The sequence below is a fragment of the Contarinia nasturtii genome, unplaced genomic scaffold, assembly GCF_009176525.2.
Source record: "Contarinia nasturtii isolate CC-2019 unplaced genomic scaffold, AAFC_CNas_1.1 Cnas_scaffold_414, whole genome shotgun sequence".
Lineage (NCBI taxonomy): Eukaryota > Metazoa > Arthropoda > Insecta > Diptera > Cecidomyiidae > Contarinia > Contarinia nasturtii.
In genome coordinates, this window is record NW_022197768.1 from 4,251,608 (window position 1) to 4,272,066 (window position 20,459).

Here is a 20,459-nt window from a genome sequence, read left to right on the forward strand (position 1 = left end):
TGGGTTTAATTAAAATACGTGGCATTTCAGGTATAAAAATTGTAAAAAAAACAATTTCTATTCCGAATGCTTCACGGCTGTTTTGATAATAATAATTTACAATCAAAGTTTTGCATTTAAAGTAACTGTATTTTATCAATCGAACAACATTACATTTCAAGTTGCCGGCTGAATCGCACGCCAAGTACATTTGAAGAGTTAATAAATAGAAAGTAAGCAATGCAATTTTTTCCATCAAAAATGTAGCCATTTGAAACAAACATATCATAATTATGATTCATTAATTTCTTGAATTATTATCCACACCACTGAAGGAATCAATCATGATTCGCGTTGTAATTATATTATTGCATTTCTCGATCGCATTGACTATTGAGAGACCACAGTATGAAAGTAAGTATTCAAAGTATAAAAATTATATCATAATCGATGAAATCGTATTTTCAAAACAGAATCATTTCAAAAGTATACTACAAAATGGAGCTGTAGATGATTCCCACTTCTTTCATTGATATAAAATCCTTTAAAGAAATCCTTTTCGAATTCCCAATTTTTATTTCGTGATTTTTTTCAATTAGTGATTGAAGGTACTCCGTATGAAATTTGCTACGGATTCATACAGTGGATAAGATTTTTGGAAACGTCAGACCATGCTCCACAACAGGTAACCGTCATAAAACTTCATAACGAAGAATTTTCACACTACACCAACGTTGCACAACATCGAAATTGGCTACTGCATGCTTATTACTACAGTTTGGAAGTGCAATTATTAACCAATTCTTGTAGCAACTCCGAAGATAGAGGCTTCGCAGCATTCAGAATATACAGAGAAAAAGAATCATAAACATAAGTCCCCATTAAATATTATGAAACAAAAATGTGTTTAACATTTTACTCTAATACAGCAATATTCATGTAAATAAAAAAAAATTGTTTGTATTATTGACATAACGTATGATTTTTATTTTTTTTCGATTTTCTTTGTAGCTATATAAATTTTAAATTTCGATGATTTGAATGACAAACGACCTTTTTTCATATTTTTTCCATTCATATTTTTCCAATTTTTGAATGATTTTTTCTAAAAGTTTCATTTTTTTGCAACGATTAAAGTGAAAACAATTGAATTAATTGATTTTTTCTAGTTTAGTTCAATCGATTTAAAAATGATTAATTAATTTCGAAATGTAATTTGTGATTGAATTCTTTATCATGAACAAAAACAATATTAACTGAAGTGTTTCAAATCATTGATGATTTTATAATTGAAAAATAAAATATAAATATTGCAATTTGAATTCTAAAACTCAGTGTAATTTGAGCTCATTGTTGGAATGTGTAATATTTCAAGTAAGAATTTGGAATTCAAATCTATTGCCATAAATTGTTTTTCCAAATGTTGATTTGCTAAATGTTAACAAATAACATGGTTTGAGCAATATAATGAACATTGAAATTGAAAATTTAATGAACATTGAAACATTTGAAATGTTTATGTTCTAAGAGCAGTTGCCAATTAATTAAAATAATTTTAAAAAATGAGATTAAAAAAATACACAAAAACTGAATATTATGCAATTTTTATATCAGATTGAATCCGCACATCGAGAGTAAAACACAAATCAAACATTTACAATATGATTTGGATTTCGATTTTATTGATATTCTTTTCGAAGGCATTGGCTGAATCAAAAGAAACAAATGTTCGAGACGTGAATAATATTAGTGAGTTATGTTAAAGTCAATACAATGTATATTTTATAACTATTTTCAATAACTATTTTTAGCTTATCCAGTGGTTGACGGACATTTGCATCAATCCCTCCGGTCGGCCTCTCACGAGTATAATTGTAAAGGTCGCATAATATATGTAAGATTGAATAGTGATTCACATGGGCCAGTAATAGTAGTACAACTGAACACAAAACAAACGGAACATTACACAGTGTATATGGAACTTTTAGATGTCATTTTGGATATGATGTATAGAACTGTAATAGTTAATCTTCTGACCAATTCTTGTGACGATGGAGATCATGGATTTGCAGACATAGAAATTGTTGAAGACAAAATAGTGGGCTAATAATTTGTTCATACAAATAAAGATTTTTTGTATACAATTGCAATCTGCAAAAATTATTATTTTTTGGGTCACTATTGTGTCATAATTGTCAATGAGTAACAATATAATGTGTTTAAAATTAAATTTCTGGGGTTGGAAACTATTTACGATTTTTTTTTTGTGGAAATGGAAACCTTGATTCAGATTCTTTTACTATTGTGTTGAATTGTTCGTTGCAACCCTTTTAAATGATTCCAAATAATAAACGCGTTGATTTAGTGAAATATTTTTTTGCTTCAGTTTATCAATTTCCGATAGTAAAAATAAGTTCTCTTTTATAAGTTTCATCTTTTCGAATGGTTCTTCTTCTTCTATTGCATTTTTTCTTTTGATTTCGGTCATTTTTACCAATTTCGTGTGATTGTCTTGAGTAACGGTGCTATTTTTCTTAACATCACCCTCAGCGATATTTGAAATCATTTTGCTTTTATTGACGTGGCTTGAAGATACATACGTTTTGAACATACAAATTGAGAGTTCCTTTAATTTTGGTAAATTCTGAATGTGTTGTACCATAAGTGAAATATCTGAACACATTCGTTCAATAACAGTGTTTGTATGATGATTCTTAACCTTTTCCGCTTTCAGATCAATCGTGATTGCTTTGCATCGATTCCGTAACAATTGTATTTCATTATACAGTTCATCAATTTTCCAAAATAATTTCCTCTTCAAATCGTCCATTTGATTAATTTTGCATGTGCTTTGCTTGATTTCTTCGTGCAATGGATTGATTTGGGCTTCCAATTGTATGGCTCTATCATTTAGGAATTGTTTCATCTTTTCAACTGTTGACCTTTTTTCCATCGTCTCAATCAAACATAATTCTTTGTCTTCAACTAATTTGGTGCGTAGATCAAGATCTCGTTGTAATTCAACAATATTTTGCTCCAATTGACAAATGTACTTTTTATTTCTGCTGTGTTCGTCCAATACAAGTGCAATGTCAGATCGCAGTTGATCGCATGTCGTTGACGTGCTTTCAATTTTTTTGGCCAAAATGTTTGCATCGGTTCGCCATTGTAATATGTTCTCGTTGCTTTCTCTGAGCCGAGTCTCATAGTGCACTTTTAATTGAGCCACTTTTCGATCATTGTCCAAATTCAGTTGATTACAATAATGGAAAAATTCTTCTTTCTTCGTTTGAATCTCATTTAATAGCTTCAATATTTTTTCTTCTCGATCATTTATTTGGTCTTTGAATGAACGCTCCAAAGTGTCTGTCGTTTCTTTCAGACATTCAGCCGCTTTGTGTAATAATTGTTCATATTCGGCTTTGGAATTATCCAAAACAACTTTTAAATTGGCCAATTTATCCGATTCGGCCAGAATTTTTTCATTAAGTTTTGCCTCTAATTGTATTTTTTCGATGGAGTGTTCGGCGTTCCGATCTTCTACGGCTGATTGAATAAGATTTCGTTCCTCGTGATATTTTTGTTCCAAATTTTTACGCTCATCTCTCAAGTCGCTGATAATTTTTTCATATTTTTCACATGTTAACTCCAATTCAATTGAATGCTTTTTTCGAACATGATTCAACTCAAAATCATGTTCAGACAACTGTTCATTTAAACGTTTTTCTAGATTTTCGATTTTGTCGATTTTTTCAATGAGATCACATCGTGGCACAATTATATCCGAACATTTTCCATGCTCACTGTCAACTAGGGCCGTTTTTCCTATCAAAATAGATCGTTTTTAATTTACTTTGAAATTTATCTTCAAGCGGTGTGCTCATAAAAAAACTTTTATACATTTCAACGACTTTTATTTAAATTTACAAATGGCACCCACCTTCTGTATTTATAATCACCCAAAATATAAGAGTACCATCATCGGAACCTACAACCAACATTCGATCATCGAAAGTGACTTTCATGCATGAAATGGCATCGCTGAAAAATCTGTAGTGTGTACATGTTCCGCCTCCGGCTTCTAAAAATGGCACTTGAATATTGTATAGATTTCCGGTTTCCGTGCCAACAAATAGCATTAGATCTGATCTTGCCAATGCAATTTGTGTTAATGGATCGCCTGAGTTTGGTTCGATATCTCGAATGATATCTGAATTGTGTATTTCACGAAATATACCGGTGTTGGTGCAGACATAAATCGTTGAATCACGAGTGAGTGCCAACGATCGAAATTCGGTGCCTTTTTCAACTGATTCATTGACACGTTCTTTGGTCGAGACGCACCAATGATAAATTGCACCTTCGCTTCCAGATGATACTAAAAATTTATCATCACATGACCAAGCCATGCTTAAAATCCTTCCACTGTGACCCTACAATCAAATATCAAATCAAAACACTGTCAGGAAGACGCATCAATGTTTCACAAAACGTTACCTTCAATGAACCAATAATACCAAATGAAAAAACAGAAACAATGGTTATGAGATTGCCGTAGGCACATGCCAATAAGTGTCCCTCATGTGAAAATACAATTTCGTCACAATTCGGAAAATCAAATTCTTTGACAGTTTTCATGGTATTCAGAAGTATTTCCATCAAATGCAATTTATCAGCGAATCCAATGGCAACAAATAAACCGGTCGGATGAAGTGCCAAAGCAGTGACATCATATTGATATTTCTTTACAAGTTCCACCTTTGTACTTTCATAATTCCAAATGCGAACCGTAAAATCTTTGGCTATTGAAAAATGTACGGAATTCAGCAAAATTCAATGGAATCAATAGTAACTGTTCACTTACAAGCTGTCATAATAATTGGTTTCCAAGAACAAATCGACATTGAAATGATGCTCGATATGTGCAACGGTTCACCAAGCATCGCAAACTCCAAATGTTGAAGTGTCACCTTTTCTGGATCGAACAATTTTGAAATATAGATTTGACTATGAAATGTGGTCACAATAACGGTGTCCATTTGCACATTTACTGATACATTTGTGATCTTGTACGATTCGGGTGAATACAAATCAATGGGTATTTTGATGATAGACCGTCGTGTATATCGAACATATGATTTTTCTTTCTCAAATACAAACAATTGATTAAACTGCGAGTAACAAAATCCATTCTCAAAATTTGTAAGACAGTTTACTTCCGTCTCACTTGTACCGCCCGACACTGGATTCAATTTCAAATGTGATTGATCACCATCGCTAAAATCGAAATAAATGATTATTGATCCGAAATTTATTCGAAAAAAAAATGTAGAGAAAGTCTCTTAAGAGCTAAATTTAGCCATACTTCTCTTTTGCCTTTTCTAAGTCGAGCAAATGGACGGTGCTTGCGATGAAATTTTGTTTTGGATCACCACCTTCAATAAACAATAATTGATCCGATGATGTGCCTGCCACAAGTATTTCTGCTGTCAACCAAATTAACGATGTGATAATTTTATGTTCACCACTCATCGTTCCAATTACACCGAAACTTTTATCTTGGCGTGACATCAATTTAAATGTGAATTTACCTGCAAATCGATTCATTATTAAAAATGTCGATAATTCACTGACAACTGACCTGCAACCGCTACGAGTCCAGTGTCACTTAGATTACAAGCTATCACATCAGCTGTTAAGCCCGGCTGATTTCCATTTGACACACGACCAACAATAACCGTTTCGGATTTATCAAAATAAAAAATTGTTAGAAAAGCATGTGGCTCTTTACTCAACACCGCTAGCCCCCTTGAATCTTCGGTGAATTTGATGAACGAAACATCTTGGCTTGGAACTTCAGGTGGTAATTTCATACTTTTCTTCTTCTTCAATGAACCAATGTCGTATGTGTTTATGATGCACCTGAGATCAAATCACACAATAAAGTGTGTATATAATATATTTACCATGATCTTACTTCTTTTTTAATTCGTTCCACTCTGAAATGGCAAGCATTTTTCGATTTGGACTAATTGCAATAACCGTTGGTGTATGGTGTTTTGCCAAACGGAGAAAAGTCTGTTTTTGTAGCTTGAAATCGTGAATTGCGATTACACCTGCAACCGGATAGATTACTTCTTGATTTTCGAGAAAATGGATATTTCCTTTTATATCAGACCGAAGGCCGTATACAAATTTCGGTTGAATTCCAATTGGTGCGATTGTCATGTTGTCAAATTTTTCTATCAAAATCAAAATTGAATCAAGATTGAACGAAACAATTCTGCATTGTATATGGGAACGTTGTGAGCACAATTTCGATTGTGACTTGATTATCGATCAAACAATGAATTGAAACGAATAGTTTTGGTAATGGTGCATGTATCATTCACAATATTTGGATGTCAAAATAACAATATGAAATTTCCTTCCACTTATATATGTATTTGTGCATCGACTATTGAACAAGTGTATAAGAAACAGAACGTACTTGCTAACAAATACATTTGTGCGAAACAAGAAAACAACGAGTACAGCAAAAAGAGCATTTCATTTCATTTCAACCAAATATTTATTGTTATCCGATGCGAGCAAGTCTCTGATATTATCGAAAGAAATATTTCGATCCGATTTTAATATCAATAGATCAATGTCCCAGTACTGAAAAATAAACTTTAAAAGAAAAATAAGACAAATTTGTTTTCATACATGAATGGAATGAACTTTATGCATGTATATATTTTATTTACTACATGTTATTTCATTAGTCTTTTTGAAATGTGTGAAATAATGCACACACACGAGCACAAACATTTGACATAACAATGCTTAAAATTTTTTACATATAGAGTGATTATAAAAAAAACTGAAAATTCACTACGCTGTACCGAGTGGTATTATGAAACTAATGCTATCTGCGAATTCTCCCCACGCAACGCGATTCGTTTGATAAATAGTTATCCAAGCGGCCAGACCGATTGCCCACAATAGAGCGCCTATCGCAGAAAATATCACATCTGAAATAGAAATGAAATCAAATTTTCCATTCAAATTTCGTTCACATTTACTTCGAAATCAATGAAGACAAGAGACATTGAATTGAAATCGGTGTAATGATTTCTTGAGAGCCGTACATTTCTATAAATATTTAAATTCACATCATATATTACATACATTTTCGAATGGATTTCTGTTCATCATATGCTGGCTTTCTGAATGCTTCGTCAAAGAACCAAACGGTGTTCACCGCCCAGATGAATGGCAGCAAAGCAAATCCGACTAAAAATATTGATCAATTAGAAAGTGTTTGTTTGTTTGTTTGTTATTAGTATATTTACGCTGTGACTTACCACGAAAATACCACTTGCAAAGATATAGCTTCCTGTCATTCGTCGCTCTAGATATATCCATAATGAGTGATTAGTCAGTTACCAAATGGATATAAAAATTGTATTTGTATGACTATTTATATTAAATAAAGAGAAAAAAAAATTCAATGACTGGATATATAATGTTGATAGTGAAGATGACAGTAGTCTACTGTCAAATTGTTGATTCAACGGCTCCTCGTTATATCGTATAAGTACTGACATCTGTATTCAAATAGGCTACTGTGTTGCTTAGTTAAACTTTAGTTTATTTCACATAAGCGCTTGAAGCAGAAATAGAGCAAGAAATAACGAATGTATTGAATCGATGAAATTTGGATGCAAAACATACGAAACCTTAATGAAAGTTGAAAATATGGATAAATGAAATAAAGAAAATGTTCAACAAAACTTTCTTCTTTTCACTTCTAATTATTCGTCGTTAACAAATAGGAAAAATACCAACGATAATAAAAACATTCTTTCCCACTTGCTTCATTTATGCAAGTGCAGAAATGGTATAAGAAAATATTTACAGAACAAAACAAAAGAATATTCTCATGTCTTCTTCTGCGTTGTTAGTTTTCTGAATTACGATTTTGGTGGGCACCGTAAAAGGTTCAACCTTTTTCTAGCGTTGCCTTTTTATTCTTTGTAATTCCTATTAATTGAACGAATAAAAATAATAATTATGATCTCGAATCATCCTTTAAAAAACTACTGATACAAGACATTAAGTTAAAATAAATTAGATACTACCTAGCGTTGATACTGAACGAGATTAAAAATAAAAGTGGTATGTATCACATTTATTTTCAACGCGAGCCGGTATCTCAATTATTTTAACTTCCCCAGTGGCTCCGGATGATGTCACTATTAAACTTTACGATTTAGAAAAAAAAACTGCGCTCTTAACTATTTTCATTGGTGAATTTTATTTTATCATATATTTCCTAATTTCAATAACAGAATTAAAGCTAGTGTGTCTCATTTTAATAACATTTTGTGATTCGAATAAACATTTTATCTGTTTGATTCATTTTATTTTGTAAAAAGTCTAACAACGATAGAAATTGTTAAAACAAGTAAATAGAAATGTAAAATTTAAATAAAATCAGATGTTTAATCACATCTCACTCGATAAAAGATTGATATAATACAGTTTGTTTGTCCTTTTGTTTATATTTGACACAATAAAATAAATACGATATGTAATTAGAATGCGAGTGTTGTTTTTAAATTCTCAATCTCCCTTTCTCTCTCTCTCCCTCTCTCTCATGTACACACTCATTTAACATGTACTGTCAACCAGCGTTACTACGTAACCTCCCACAAAACCGAGTTAACCATTCGTTTTGGTTTTGTGGAGATTTCAACATGAGCATCCAAACCATCGCTAACACGACTTAAGCGTCTCGCCCAGCTGCCACGCAACAAGCCATGTCGCGTCGACGAATGGTTTTGTAAATTTTGCATTGATTGTAGCACGTCGTTGTAGTCAACTTCTTGGGATTTTTTCAAACCACTTGCATATTTGGCCTCTTTTTCCAGTAAAGCTTCACGTGACATTTGCGTTTTTACTTCGACTGGAATGTCGGGAATTATAAATTGCATCAGCCCCGTTATAATGAATACAATATGCTAGTCAAGATAAGAGATACAAATGATAAAAATCACATTTATTACCTTTAAACATTTACAAAAACCAAATCAGTATTCCATACCTCAAATACAACAACAAATGCAAGACGAGCAGCAAAAACGTGCCAGTAATGTGGACTATATCTATAGTTTTCTTCAATCGGTAAGGTCATATTTGGTGGATTCCTATTTTCATATTTTTTTTTCAAGTGGCAAAATACATAGATACAACAAACTCATTGAAATAAAAAAGAACGACACAAAGAAGTCAAAAGTAAAAAAAAAATTAATAACTTACCGGTAGCCTCGATATTGGCAGATTTCATGTTTGTCGCTTGCAATTGGTTTCCACTCTTCTCTGTAATGTGACGTATTGAATTCACTGAGTGAATGATCTATGTATCCCCATAATGACGAATCGGGTGAATAAACGTATTTATAAACCATTCTCGGTATATAATCACTAGTGTATGCTATCACAAAGGCATTTGAAACGACCGCTGCATATGTGAGCATTCGTAAGACACCAAACCATGCCCCAATATCCTCGGCACGTTCAGCCAATGGTCGTCTAGCCTGTGCCACCATTTTGAATGCATCTACACGAATCTCGGCAATGTTGTTCAGTAAAGCGAAAAATGGAGCCAACGGAAATGCAGCCTAATCGTGAAGATAAACCACTTTGAAATTAAAACAACATCAGGAGAAAGAAAAAAAATCGTTTTTCACTCACCACAAATAGTGTTACAAATCCGTATTGTAATACTGATGACCGAAAAAAATGATAATTAGAAAGATGCATTTCATGTTTTTTTTTTTTCGTGAAAATGAATTTAAAAGAAATCAAAACAAAAATTCTTCAAAATCGTCCTTGTAAATCCTGACTAATTTTTAGTTTTTATCCGTTTTTGCGATATAGAGAAAAAAATGTAACGTACTCATTTCCAAATACTCGTCAAATAGTGCCAATCGTCCCGGATCTTGCATGTGGTAGTCTTCTTCCCAAGTCATGTGCAAATGTTGTTCGTCTTTGGTCTGTCGTTTATGTTTGCGTTGACGCCACCAATTATACATTTTTCTATACAAATATGAAATAAAGACGAAATAATAAATTTCTGAGCAACGTTCAAAAACGTGTATTCACTTACGGGAAAACGTATTCCATGCAGTTGCCCCATATTTGTTTTCCCACCATTATAATAGCTAGAATAATAGTAATAAAAATAGTGAATATGAGATAAATAAGAATAATATACTATTTTTCCATACCTAATTGAATGCAAAGTTCACTTAGGCAACCAGCCGGATCACAGATATCACCTTTTAAACGATAAAATTCACTTCGTCGAACTACATGATCACCGGGATGCTCATAAAAGCGTCCCTTAAAAAATGCTATATAAATCAACGAACTGTAGTAATTCATGAATTCAAAAAAGAAAATCTTAAATGTAAACGAGTCCTCATATTCAGTATGCGTGCGAGGATTTTCCATATTTGTCAATCGCACAGCCACTTTATGGTAAATCTATGTAAACAAAGGTTGAAATGAACATTGCGTGGCTTTTGACAATTTGAATTGCATAAAAAATGAATTCGACCTACCCGCGTCAAAAACATAATGATTATCAAATTAATAGTTGCAGCAGTGATTGTTGTAAATATTTTGGCATGCTTTCGCATGAAACCGCCCGAACCACTATAAACAGCTGATACAACCGAAATGCGATAAATGATTGTTCCCAGTACAGCAGCCAATACCACAAGAATCTGAAAAATAATTTTTATCATTTTTACATCGATTATGTAAATTGAAAAGTGCTATTGAAAATATTTGCATTTAATGAGAAAATACCATTAAAGTGACAACACTGGCCGTTACAAAGTAACGATAGACTTTTGTCCATGTTGGAATATATGGTTCGCGTTCTTTGGTTACTGGATTTGTACGGAAGTTTTTGGCGGTTGCCTCGAATTCCGGTCGTTGTTCCTCATCCTCTTCAATATTTTGAAGATCCCATTCCCAAATGATAATTGCTTGCTTACGTTTCCACAACTCCAGAAAGGTCGTGGCTGAAAATATAATTTAAATTGACGATTCATTGTGGTGCACCAACAAAAACACAGTGATCTGTGTACCCCAAAATGACATAAATATGGCAAAAAACACAGTTGAAGGATTGTCAAAAAGATAAGTAATTCTAGAAAATAAGCATGATTCGTGTAATCTTTGATATTCGCATGCGTTATCACATAATGGGCACAATGTTATGTTTCCCGGTCCAGTGATATTACATATTTCTTTGCTCGGTATATTGTCATTTGAATCGATTGAAATGATGCCGTATAGAAAGCAAATTGCACCAACTATTGCCGGATAGATCAGCATATTCGTGTAGAAACCGAGCCAACAAAAATACAACGCAATTTTATCACCGAAATATTTTCGTATTAAACACAATGGTTGCTTTTTATACCAGCAATTTGGTCGAGCCCACGTTAAATACAATAGCTGAAAATGAAAGAGAGACGAAGAAGGAGAATAGGCGGGAGAGAGAGAGATAAAATTTCAATTTAATACAATTGTCACAACACACAATATTAATAATAATAAAAAAAATCTTCATGGAGATATGTTCAACTCACCCTTCTATCGTATACAGCACCAGATGAGTGCGGACTATCGTATCTGCCTTCGTGTAATGGGAAGCATGCTAAAAATGTGCCATCAGCAAGCAACCGTCTGATTCCAACCTAAATATTTGTTTAAGATGGTTAAAAACAATAAAAAACGCTACCATATTCATTAAAGCGAATGTAAAAAACAATGTCAAAATGCTTACCTTCTCGGAATCATCATATTTGGTCCTCAGCAACACTTGCATCACCATTAAACTGCGTTGGGAACCGCTGTAGCTCGTGCATCGATCTTTTACTATGAATCTAGAATAAAAAACTAAATGTTGGTAAATTTCTCGAAACGAAAACACATTCAAGTTCATTCAAATGATTACTGTTCGTTTGGATTTCCATTTGCATTAGCGTTCGAAAATGTTGCTTCACCGTCAGCGATCAGTTCATGATATGTATTCAATTTACGAAAATAAGTTAAAAATTTTCGCCAAATACTCAAATTTAAATTTGATTTCTTCTCCTCATCCTGGATTATTTTGTAGATGTGTGTGTGTGTAACAAACAAATTATCAACGTAAAGAATCAACACACACATAAGTAATGATAAAAAGACATGGGGAGAATCACGCTAGTGAATACTAGAAAAACTAGTAAATCTACTGCGAAGAATGACGTCATAATCGAAGCCAACTTCACACCAAAGGATATTATTAATAGGAAAAACTACTGTGAGCCAGCTTTACGCACTAGAATTTCTAGTTTTTCTAGTGAAATCTGATCAAAAACTAGCTGCACTAGAATTTCGTGATTAGCCCCATGTAAAAAGATGATTAAATAATAAATATTTTACCCATGCCTTGACACTGATGGTAATGAATCGTTTCACCGGTAGTTTTAAGTTCAATACCTCCGCATATCGAATTTCCGATCGCCATGGCAAATGAATTTTCACAAAGTAGGTCTTTTCATCAAATGCTTGTGATTTATCTTCAATTTCCAATTCCAGACCATCCTTAATTAAATTATCGAGAAAGGCTTTTCTTGATTCGCGTCGCTTTGCCTCCAACTCTGTCATCACACCTTCGTGTTCCTCTTCGTAACACAGAACCATATCAATTTTTCGCCTGCCATCACGAAACATAAGCGATTCTGGATCCAATCCCTTCAATTCAATTATACATAAGCATAAAATAAAGCAAAGACACAATATATGAAAATGTAGTCACCTCTTGTTTATTCGGTTGTTTATTTGAACCATCTTCGTTTGACGAAATACTAGATCGACTAAAGAAATTTTCGTTATTTGAAGATTCGTTGCCTATATTCGATGTGGATCGCTTTCTATCGTGATTTATGAATGTAGTTTTAGCTGATGAACGATTTGAAATCGAATTTTGATTTCGATTTATCACTTGCACATCGTTCACTATGCTTGAATTTGGTGTCATATCATTTTCACTGCTTATCAAATCGCCAACCAAAGCATCGACCGATGACTCCATCGGTGTGCCGGGTATATTTTCAGTTTTTACCGTTGGCCCAAATATATCGCTAAAATTAAATCATCAGACAACGTTTGAATGAAAAATTGAAATGCATTGTGAGCACACAAGAATGGAACAATTCTCAGAAACTCTAAGACTGTTATGTTACGTATAACATCTAATTAAAGACCTAGATAAAAATATCATTGTGTATATAAATAGCACATACCAAATACATTTGACGTAATAAACCTTTACTACTTATAGTACGTCACTTTGAATCAAAAATAAAATTGAAAATCAAAACAATTTAATTTCATACAAAATGGTAAAATGAAAAGTATTTAAATTAAATAGATCAACAAAATAGAATAGATCATCCATAAAAGGATTATTTTTTTTTATAAAAAACTAATCAACTTCAATTTGTCGTGGAATTTTATTGAAGTATGCGGTAAAAATCAATATGAGTAAAAATTCAAGGTTTTTTTTTAAAAAAGTCAACATAATACAATTGGAAAATGCTTTGAGAGCACTAAATTTCATAAATGTCATATCGCATAATTGTTTTGTTTTGTTTTGACTAATATATTTTCATAAAATAGAATTTTCATGTGACAAAATCACATTATGCACCATACATGGATAAGTCGTTTTATCCAGTTCCACTTTTTAACGGGATTTCAGTTAAAATTCCACTGAGTCAATGAACAGTGTTATGTTCTAATACTGGACGATATATAAATGGTGAAAATTCCACATATACACATGCCGAGAAACGCATATAATACTCGAGACGGTAGAGTGGCACGGAAAATAAAAAAAGAGAAATTAAATAACAACAGTAATAACTTTGTTTGTGAAAACTATAAATAATTCACAAACCTAGGTCATCGAAGGCGCATTAAAAGCGTTACACATTATTCCACATGTAGGTGATTGTTTTTGAACGATATGCGTTTCAAAATAGATCTTGATATTATTGATCTAACGAATAAATGTTGGAAAATACATGCCACTAACGCGACACTAATTACAGGGGCATATTTTTTTTATCGGATATTCTTTTTGTCGCATTCGATTTACTTCAATACACCAAAAGCTACCATGTGGTCAAATTATTTGTATAACACAGCCAGTTCTTTTACGATTGTTTTGTGTTTTTTTTTCTATCAGTCTACGGTATTTGTGTTACTCCTGTGTTCATTCTGATTTATGTATGCTCGATATCTGTTGGCACTGAATGACGATACATAAAAATGCCGAACACGAATGTGAGGTACATGCAGCCAACACACATATCCAATTACACATTAATATATTTTGTGACATTTAAGCTCGAAGGAAGACGAACGAAACAGTAATAGAATGAACGAAAACGAGGATAAACGAAACTTTTGTTAACGCATTTTCCGCATGGTTCATTTGAATAAATTCGACTATTTTGACCGAATTTAAAATAAAATCGCTTTTCATCGTTAAGCACACTCATGTAATGTCGATTACAATTGACGCTCATCCAACTAACTAATTGTGTCACAATGCACTAAATTTCAAAGGACAACTGGGTTTCATTGATTTCGAATGTTCCATTTCGATGTATTAACGATGTGATTGCAATGGATTGCAACCAATGAGTGCAAAGCACGCATTTAAATGCAAAACCACATTTATTTTCATCATTTCTTACTTCATTGAATTGTTCTTATTAGATAAACCCAGCCAAAGAGTAATATTAGTTACTATTTATACACATTTCGATTGTGTAGCCACAACATTTTTTGTGAACTCTAATCGAAATGTGTACAAATTGATAGGCACTACGAAATTTTTACAGCATCAACATAGAGGTGTGTTTTCTACTGTCTGAAACCCACTAACCTTTTTTCGTTGTTGAGCTGGTTGTCGTCATCGTTGGTTTGTCGATGTTCAATTGATTTCAATGGGATCCGAAGAAAATTCGGACTACTCAATATATCGTTGGTATGCGTGACATTATCCGATGCACTATCAGATTTGACGTCATTGTTTCTCAATTGATCTTTTGTTGAACGTTTTACATTCGAATTTAACGATGTATCCATAATTGATCGTGTTTTACGCATATTTCGACTATTCGCACTGTTTGATCGTATGTTATCTGATTTGTGCATGAGATTCGAATTGATAAAATGAGCCTGTGTGAAACGATGATATTAAAATAGAAATCATATTAGTTCAATCGACGTTTTTATTTTGATATATTTTTTTTGTCATGCACATCAATCAACATATTTTTTTTTACTATTCAATTACACTATATTTACATGTTTGTACATACATTATTTAAACGACCATTTCGAATATGTTTTTAAAAAACTTCTCATGATTAACTCGACGAGGATTTCATTCATCAATTACTATATCTATTAAAATAACAACAACAACAACAACAACGATGAAAGTAACAACAATTCCGAAATTCAAAATACTCTCTCATTAACCGTTGTGCAGTAAACATTACTTGTACAATACACTCGAGCACTTTGATAAAATTAAGCTTATGAAGTGTGTCATGATGTATGTGTGTGCGTTTTTTTTTGTTTTTATTCTATCCGAGAGAAAAAAAGTTGATGAGCTTTGGTGATCACAAGTTTTTTTTTTTTTTTGGTGTTGAATTTTTTGACATAAAATAAAATGCGTTAAATGAATAAACGAATGGTCAACAAATATCGGTTGGATGAATCAAATGTTTGGATCGTTGTTGTCTATCGTTCCGTAATGAATGAAACTATATTTTATTGACAATTCAAGTGGTTTCGATATTATTCGAGAAATAACGGAAAAAGTGGACAAATGACGATTTGTTTTTAACACATTAATAGGAAAGACACACGTTCATCGTTTACCCGTTATCACTGACATACGTATCCATGGAAAATGGAATCGCATTCACCTCATATTATATGTAGTGGTGGACATGCTTTGACAATGCCATGCGTTATCAATACTTTTGTGAGTGTTACTTCGTCTTAAATGAAAATGCCTTATACATTAAATTTCATTCTTTTGAATTAATTAATATGATGATAATAAGCTCATCCTACGCATAATTCGAATGGCGCCCGCTCCACACATTCTCATGTATCTATGCCGATCCAAAATGAATATCGTAAATGCCATTTTTGGATTATACAAAGATTATCGTAAATCGAAAATGAAAACACATGTGTGTACGGTGTACGCACGTTATATGTATATCTGAAGGTTGAAGATCAAAGAAAGAATAAACACCCACAATACTAATTAATTTCATACCCTGACTTATTTCTCTCCTTTTTTTTCCAATTTTGAACTACTTATTTACTATCAGTTTGAACTTTTAAATATTACTTTGAAAAATCACATATGAAAATTGTATGTTTTCCAATTAATTGAAACCACATGGGGACGTTTCGTCCTTGATTCAATATGAACGTGAATATTAAATGGGAGCACATTTGTAGGGCCGAAATGTTAAAAATTTTATTAAAATGAATGGAAAAAATTTCCGTCTATAAATTATTTCAATTGTTTTTGTCGGTATACCTTGATTTTCAACTTGATCATCATATATATTTATGCTTTATTTAATATACATGAATTAAACGTCACCTCGTGTCGTCACCCATCAAAATCGATGTACTATTTGCATTTGGTCATTGTGCCAACAAAATTGTTTACCGAATAAATGCGTCATCGATGCGTGTTAGATTTATTTAAAAAAAAACGGTATTGATTCGACTTTTTTTTATATATATATTTAATTATAGTTGTTGGTTGATTTTAAAAATCTCAAAAAATATAGGTGTCGTGAGAATTTTCACCTGTCACCCAGTACCCGACATCCAGACATGCAACAAGTTGATTCAAACATACATTTTTTTAGATTTGTCTTAGAAACTTTGCTACCGATCTTATTATAGATGTTTAACGCATTTCATGTTCTTTATTTGACCAAATTTCTAAACTCGAGATATGAATTATTTATTTAGTCTAAAATTAGATTATAAATGTGCATTTGTATCGAATGCACATAGTTCAATTTGCATTGTATTGTACGATAGAATTGGTTTGTTTTCATCATTTTGTTCGATATTTTTCAGTTTGTCAATTTATGATAACAAAATAATAGTTTGACTAAAACAAAATTGCTATTTGCATTGTTTAACGACATTAAAATTGCGCATGTGCTACTATTATCCTTGAGAACAACAACAAAAGCCGCACAAACAAATAATAATGTGCAACGGCCAATAATGCAGATGTGTATAAGTGCATGGATCGGCTATGCCTGTTGGTTAGAATATCACCATTAGATAGACATAAAAAAACATGATGTTTTTCGTGTGATTCATAATATCACTCAATAAAAAATTGGTATGATTAGAATGTGAAACGATTGGCCTTGTTTTAACTGAATAAAAGAAAGAGCATATTAAACGCCCGCATTTTTTCTTCTTCTTTTATTTTCATTTTGATTCGTTTCTGTCAGCATATAATCTGCCTAAAGTAAAACAGGACGATTGATTTTCGATTAGTAAATGTACAACACAATTGAATGCGTCCGTGCATTTTATTTTGAAATGTGTGTGTGTGTGTGTGTATTACGAGACTGACACTTATCAATTCTTTTTTTTGTTTCTCTTATTTCATGTTCGAGTTATTCACCTATATAATTACAATACATATACGATTCTATCTGTTAATGTTTTCTATTGTTGTCATTAAACTTACGTTCAGTTGATGTTCCAAATGAGCCGAGTCCTGGCTAAAACTTCGCATCGCCTTGGCCGGGCTACTTTGAATTTTCCGTTTGCGTTCAACTTGCGCATACTTTTGCTCATTCTCAATGAAAGCGGGCAATATAACTCGCATTGAATGTATTCCATTGCTATCATTTGAATCACTATCGTGAAGATTATCAGTTTTAACACATTTTACCACCTGATTGGTGAACACAATTTCTGAATTTGTTGTCGTATTGCTATTCACAATTTTATTATCAACACTTTGATCTTTGAATCTTTTTGGATTGTTTTTATTCTCTTCATCCATATTGGATATGGGAGAAAATGTAATAAAAATAAACGATCCACTATTAAATTAACTACGAAAGCACAAAATAAACATGAAGAGCTTAAGAAGCGAATGGTCTTGATTTCTTTCGATCGGCTCGCTTATAACACATTTTTCTTGTGTGGTTTTATTTGATTCTCATCATTCTATTATATTTACTCACACATTTGGTAATTTCATTTTTTTTTTGTTCTTGTTTTAAACAAGAAAACTCTAGTTGAAGTTTGATTAGCCTATTTATCCTCTTCTAAATCGATAGCTGTTGTTGTTGTTGTTATTCATATATATGTACTTTTTGTTAATTAATTTCCGATTCAATTTTTGTGAATGTCGTTCGCTAAAGTACTGACAACCGAAAATCAAAAATCCAGGCAGGCACAGTACGCCGATATGCTTCACCAATTCGACTGGTATTGTTTGAATTTTCAAAATTCGACTCTTGATATGCATGTGGGAATGGTTTTATGTGGCCAGTTTGTGTATGTATGGAAAAAGCTAACGTTTTCAATTTAATAATTAATGCATTGATAAATAATTTAACAGCAAAGCTTGGGGGAGATTCGTTTATGGCGTGACTATGTGAATCGGATTCTTTGATGTTGTCATACAATCCACCGATGACCAGTACAACCTAATCAATTGAATTGTTGTTATGTTTTCCGTTTTTCTCTCTTTCTCTATGTTTTGGTTTTCATTTTCTACCGTTGTTATTGATTCGATTTGGCATGCGTTTTCAAAAATGTACGCGTCAATACTCGTATGTGTGAATTGATGTGATGCAATGTGATAAGAAAGGATATTATGTATATTCATTGTTCTATTGTATTTTATAAAATTTTAGATCTACTTTCAAACGTGCATTCACTTAAAATCGTTGGTTTATCCATTGTTTGTCGAGACCATAATAACATGTATACAACAGGGTAATAAACTAATTAAGTGCTCACACAAAACGAAAATTGTTATATACCAATAAATGCTAGTATCTACAGCCTTTCGTATTTGAAAGCGATCCAAACATCTACAACCAGTATTTTGAAATATTGCCATGTCTATGTATGCTCTTAGATATTTAAATCTTTATGAACAGTTTGAAACAATAATTATAGGATAAATTGATTGATAATGTATGTTACCACATTTTAATGGATTTATCTATCAGGCGATATTTTTCACGGTCATCATTTTTATGAAGGAGACGATATCTTTATGCAAATATACACCTATAAATGAGAAATTATTAAAATTTTATTGTACTCGAATCGAAGGTTTTTTGTGCATAATATGATCATAATCCAATTTTCTTCAATGTTCTTTTATTTTAAAAATTTGTTATTGACCAGAATATAAAATCCACATGTGCAAGAGTTAATATAAATCTTTCCCATAATTTGAACGTTGATTTTACTCCGTTTCGTGTACCAATTGTTTTAAGCAGACAATGTATTGAGATAACTTCAGCCACATATATCTGACATATTTGGCTGACAATAACTCAATATATTGGATTTAATTAAATTGCTGCAATCAACTTCAACAAAAATTATCAGTATAAAATTTCAATTAAGCAAATCAAAACAACAAATTTATTTCAAGACAAAAAAAAATGAATGAAAAAAAATCGATATTTAATTTGTTTTCCGTTAATTTTTTTTTGCATTCATTTGGAAACGAAATTAAAAAAAAAACAATTCAGCTGTCCTTGTAAATTTGGTACATAAATTTCGGTTCATTCAATTTCATAAATTTGAATGATTTCCGAAGTTAAAGGGAATGGGTAATATATAAATAGCACAAAGTTGTTAAAATCCACATAAAAATACTCGAATCAAGACAAAAAACAAATGAGTGCATTGAATTTTACATCGGAGAACCTGAAATGATATACGTAATATCCAAAATCATCACCATGCACAACGAAGACAATTTCGTCGAAGCTTGCGTTGTCTAAAACTATGTGTTTTATATTATAAGATGTGTAAAATGCAGTTGGTCGTATTATAAAGAAAAAGGCCACATTCAGTATAGATGTGTAGGATATAAGCGATCAGTTCAAGTTCGATTTGTGTATGTTATATGTTGTTGCAGGTGGTGCATTGTGCAAACAGCAACAAATATTGTGCCAACACCATATTTACTTTTCGTTGCTATAGTGAGCATTTCTTGTGTACAAGCTTTATAATATTGGTTCATTTCTCCATTGAATCGCTAGCCAAGATCGATATGCTCTTTGTATGGTTTTGTTTTGCATTTTTTT

General features: G+C 32.2%; 3 protein-coding genes and 1 long non-coding RNA gene across 6 annotated transcripts; 1 reads left to right on the top strand and 3 right to left on the bottom strand.

Moving 5' to 3' along the window:
- The first annotated feature begins 130 nt into the window (after window positions 1–130).
- Window positions 131–958, top strand: LOC116338833. Its single transcript, XR_004200929.1, has 3 exons — window positions 131–212; window positions 315–393; window positions 579–958. It is a non-coding gene; the product is annotated as an uncharacterized LOC116338833 (long non-coding RNA).
- A 649-nt stretch (window positions 959–1,607) lies between these two features.
- Window positions 1,608–6,316, bottom strand: LOC116338578 (cilia- and flagella-associated protein 57). Its single transcript, XM_031763939.1, has 7 exons — window positions 5,957–6,316; window positions 5,621–5,901; window positions 5,345–5,570; window positions 4,844–5,256; window positions 4,477–4,781; window positions 3,920–4,412; window positions 1,608–3,804 (listed from the first exon to the last, which is right to left on the bottom strand). The coding sequence occupies exons 1-7, from the start codon at window positions 6,205–6,207 to the stop codon at window positions 2,279–2,281; spliced, it is 3,495 nt and encodes a 1,164-aa protein (XP_031619799.1). The 5' UTR covers window positions 6,208–6,316; the 3' UTR covers window positions 1,608–2,278.
- A 260-nt stretch (window positions 6,317–6,576) lies between these two features.
- LOC116338748 (gamma-secretase subunit pen-2-like) lies at window positions 6,577–7,514 on the bottom strand. Of its 3 annotated transcripts, none has more exons than XM_031764194.1 (4): window positions 7,329–7,514; window positions 7,153–7,257; window positions 6,867–6,995; window positions 6,577–6,651 (listed from the first exon to the last, which is right to left on the bottom strand). In XM_031764194.1, exons 1-4 carry the CDS (start codon window positions 7,387–7,389, stop codon window positions 6,626–6,628), a joined length of 321 nt encoding a protein of 106 aa, XP_031620054.1. In that variant the 5' UTR covers window positions 7,390–7,514; the 3' UTR covers window positions 6,577–6,625. The 3 variants fall into 3 exon arrangements, with proteins under 3 accessions (XP_031620054.1, XP_031620055.1, XP_031620056.1); XM_031764195.1 differs by having other exon boundaries at window positions 6,611–6,639; window positions 7,329–7,513; XM_031764196.1 differs by lacking the exon at window positions 6,577–6,651 and having other exon boundaries at window positions 6,719–6,995; window positions 7,329–7,513.
- Window positions 7,515–8,495: 981 nt separating this feature from the next.
- LOC116338676 (anoctamin-4) lies at window positions 8,496–18,181 on the bottom strand. The gene is made up of 17 exons (XM_031764086.1): window positions 17,861–18,181; window positions 14,987–15,282; window positions 12,848–13,172; window positions 12,472–12,783; window positions 12,002–12,147; window positions 11,831–11,930; window positions 11,634–11,741; window positions 11,127–11,499; window positions 10,843–11,060; window positions 10,593–10,757; window positions 10,257–10,515; window positions 10,136–10,190; window positions 9,926–10,065; window positions 9,721–9,752; window positions 9,286–9,647; window positions 9,071–9,173; window positions 8,496–8,987 (listed from the first exon to the last, which is right to left on the bottom strand). The coding sequence occupies exons 1-17, from the start codon at window positions 18,179–18,181 to the stop codon at window positions 8,664–8,666; spliced, it is 3,639 nt and encodes a 1,212-aa protein (XP_031619946.1). The 3' UTR covers window positions 8,496–8,663.
- Window positions 18,182–20,459: the final 2,278 nt, after the last annotated feature.